Below are 3614 nucleotides of genomic sequence, written 5' to 3'. Positions count from 1 at the left end.
AGTAAACCAATTGCTAACTAGTTAAGTTTTCCAACATATTTATCAATAACCGTAAGCATAATGAACTTTAGTAATATCTATAGGGCTTATGGAGTCATGATGAAGGTATACAACACATAGAGTTCATAGTGAAAGCTAAATTAAACACCCAACCATTTTTTCAAACATATGCATTAAGTTTGTTTAACATCTCCAATGGGTATGTCGATTTTTTTTTGTCAAATTCAGTATATTCTAATCAATATGTTAGTTATTATTTTATATCATATAGGACCCATATTAAAATAAATCAACAGTAAAACCAATTTTAAAAATTTAATATTCTAGTGGATGATGAGAACTATGAGTTAAAATTAAATAAAATTGCAATTGAAGGTAGAAGCAACAACTTCAAACATTACTCCGAATTCAGATCACCTAAAAGACTATTTGGGTGGGGCAATATTTATGGTCAAAAGTGACTAGTCAGCATTCCACATAAGATTTAAAGATGCTTTAAATCCACATACATATACCATATCGTATTTTCTGGTCAAACGAAATCCATATACATTAAAAAATTTGGCGAACCATGGAGTACGGACGAATGACATGGGATTTATGGTGCATACTACAAACAGTATACATGCATGATAGTTTCTAGAGGAAGAAGTTAATTGGTAGGTCATCCCAATGCTTTCTTTTTTTTATTTAACGTTTAGTTCTCCTGAAAATTTGTCTATCACGTTCTCTTCACATGTACAAATCATATATAATAAGGCCTTCAAATAGCGTACATAAAATAATGTATAGAAATGGATAATAGAAAACTACCACTAGTTAGAACCATAATTGTACTGTTTGGTACGCAAACGGGACGGAACGAGACGGGACGGGACGGAACAGGATGGGACGGGACGGGACGGAACAGGACGGAACAGATGATGTAAATATTGAAAAAGATAAGGAGAAATTTTGTCATAAAATGTTATAAATTTATGTTCCACGGATGTGGAACGGATCGTTCCAAAGGGAAGAGGTGGAATGAAAAATTAGTCAAATTTCGTTCCATGGGACAACCCGTTCCACAGTTTTTAGGCGCACCAAACGTGAGACGGAACGGCTTGTCCCGTTCCGTCCCGTCCCGTCCTACGTACCAAACGGTACCTAAAGGAACAAGAAAAAAACCCAAGCTAGTTTCAGAAATTTAGAAGTTCATACGAGTGAGAATTAGATGGGTGCAAAGGTCAAAGGGTCAACTTCAGATTAAATGTATATAAACAAGAATGAAGGATTTGTATGTTTGTGCCATGGAAGATGTCTCTCTCTCTCTCTCTCTCTCACTAGAATTATTAATACTAATTTATTGTAACTTTCAGTCTTCAGTCTTCAGTCTTGAGCGCGTTCTATCACAGGCACAGTAGATATGCTCACTTTTTTCTTATTTGGTAATTTATTCGGTCCAATCCTATTTTTCAGTCTTCTCTCTGATCTATATATAAACCCTTCTCATGAATTGTAATCCCCAAGGAAATCCTAACAGGGTCAACTAATTAATTTCTGTACCCTGCAAACTAAATCCTAAACTAATCCGTATTCTTTGTCTTCCAACTCAAACCAGACAAAAGGAAATGGATACTAGTAACGTACATGATCAGATGAAATCAGCAGGTTATGGCTCATTAGCAGCAGCAGCAGCTCCTGATCAACCAATTGAAGAAGGACTGGGCTTAAGAACAGGTCCATGGACAGCCGAGGAGGACTCCATTCTCATCGATTACGTCAACCTTCACGGTGAAGGCCGCTGGAATTCCTTGGCTCGTCATGCAGGTACGTAATTCTCTTCCAAACTCTTTCAAGACTGAAGAAAAATACCAATATACCAATAACTAGTTTACTTAGTCATGTAGTTGTCGTATGTATTATCTACCATTTCTTCCTTCTAAGCCTTTGAATAAATAGAATTCAATATTTATTATTTTGGAATGTAAGTTACATGCATCATAGCTTAAACTAGTATATAGTTTCCAATCCTTAATTTTTGAAATTCTTGGGAAGACTTATGCCTTGGCCAACTCCGATCACTATGATTTTGGACAAAGTACTAATATGATAATACTTAGTCAGGTCTGAAACGAACTGGAAAAAGCTGCAGATTAAGGTGGTTAAACTACTTGCGACCAAGCGTTCGACGTGGAAACATAACTCTCCAAGAACAGCTTATAATTCTTCAACTTCATTCACGCTGGGGTAACAGGTACATATACATATACATATGCAGATACATATACATGTATGTCGTTGTTCCTAATCTTCTGTGTGTGTTGTCTTTAATGGCACAATCATATAATTAGGTGGTCCAAGATAGCCGAACACTTGCCCGGTAGAACAGACAATGAGATAAAGAACTATTGGAGAACAAGAGTGCAAAAGCAAGCAAAACAGCTCAAGTGTGATGTTAACAGCAAACAATTTCAAGATGCCATGCGTTACGTATGGATTCCCCGTCTAATTGAACGGATCGGGGGCTTGCCTGAATCTCTACCAGATCAACCCAGGACTTGTACCACTACGAGATCCGAGTTTGAGTACTGGGTTGACACTAATTTCGTGCCCAAAACCTCTGGCAGTACTTCATCAGACTCATATGATCAGGTTCAAGCTTGTTCAATTCCCACCGACCGTACTAGCAGTGGTGATGAATTCATGACTTATCCATGCAGCGGTCAATATGGTTCAGAAAACGGGTCGGGTTATAGTCAAAATGGTATAAATTCAGATATTCATGACTTTGAGCAAATCGATTATTGTTCAACCGGTGGGGACACATCAGTGGAGAATTTGTGGAATGAAGAGAATATATGGTTCTTGCAACAGCAGCTTAGTGATGGTAATATTGAATTGATGGAAGGATCGAGCAGCCACGACGACTAGTTGCTTACGTAACGCATGGGTGAGGCCATGACGTTATAAAGCAGTGAAATAGACTCTTCCAAAATTGGACAAACTTTTGTTGCACGGACACAAAAAGATACCTATTCTTAAAGCATAGGAAGACCATGAAATTTTTTTTCCTTTTCCTTTTTGTTTTGAGTTAAGGTAAATTTTATGTAGATGTGGCTGCCCAGTTTTAGTAACTATATATAAAGGAATTAATCTTGTGTAGTCAGATTATGGCCAAGTTTATGTTCATTTTTCTCGAAAAAAAATAGATTTTATTAATTAAATACGAATTAATACATTAGCATCCACTGCCAAAATGTTGGATAGCCACTCTGAAATCTCTTACGACCATGACCTTCCCCTCTAATAAGAAATGAGATCAGAGATGATGGAATATTTCTCTCTCGTGTCATATACTCCCTCACCCGCTGTCCGTCCGTCTCAACTCTCTTTCCATCACGGTTGAGATCACATTTTTGATATTGTGATTGCTTCTGCATCGACGGTCGCCTCTCTCCTTGCTCCATATCATCCAAAATCTCTCACCGTCACTGACCGAACCCAAACAGATATTTTGATGGACCATTTTGTCTCAGTAGAGATACTAGGTGGTTTGTGTTGGTGGTGCGATTTGGACAACTAACTCGCTCGTGAATTCATTGAGCTGAGATTATACAAACCGTCCTAGTCTT

General features: G+C 37.6%; 1 protein-coding gene across 1 annotated transcript; it reads left to right on the top strand.

Annotated features, from left to right (window-relative positions):
- The first annotated feature begins 1511 nt into the window (after nt 1-1511).
- LOC126581933 (transcription factor MYB108-like) lies at nt 1512-3148 on the top strand. Its single transcript, XM_050245874.1, has 3 exons — nt 1512-1809; nt 2107-2236; nt 2334-3148. Exons 1-3 carry the CDS (start codon nt 1611-1613, stop codon nt 2911-2913), a joined length of 909 nt encoding a protein of 302 aa, XP_050101831.1. The 5' UTR covers nt 1512-1610; the 3' UTR covers nt 2914-3148.
- The last annotated feature ends 466 nt before the right edge of the window (nt 3149-3614 follow it).

Source organism: Malus sylvestris, chromosome 9, assembly GCF_916048215.2.
Source record: "Malus sylvestris chromosome 9, drMalSylv7.2, whole genome shotgun sequence".
NCBI lineage: Eukaryota > Viridiplantae > Streptophyta > Magnoliopsida > Rosales > Rosaceae > Malus > Malus sylvestris.
This window is presented reverse-complemented; position numbering and strand designations above follow the sequence as displayed.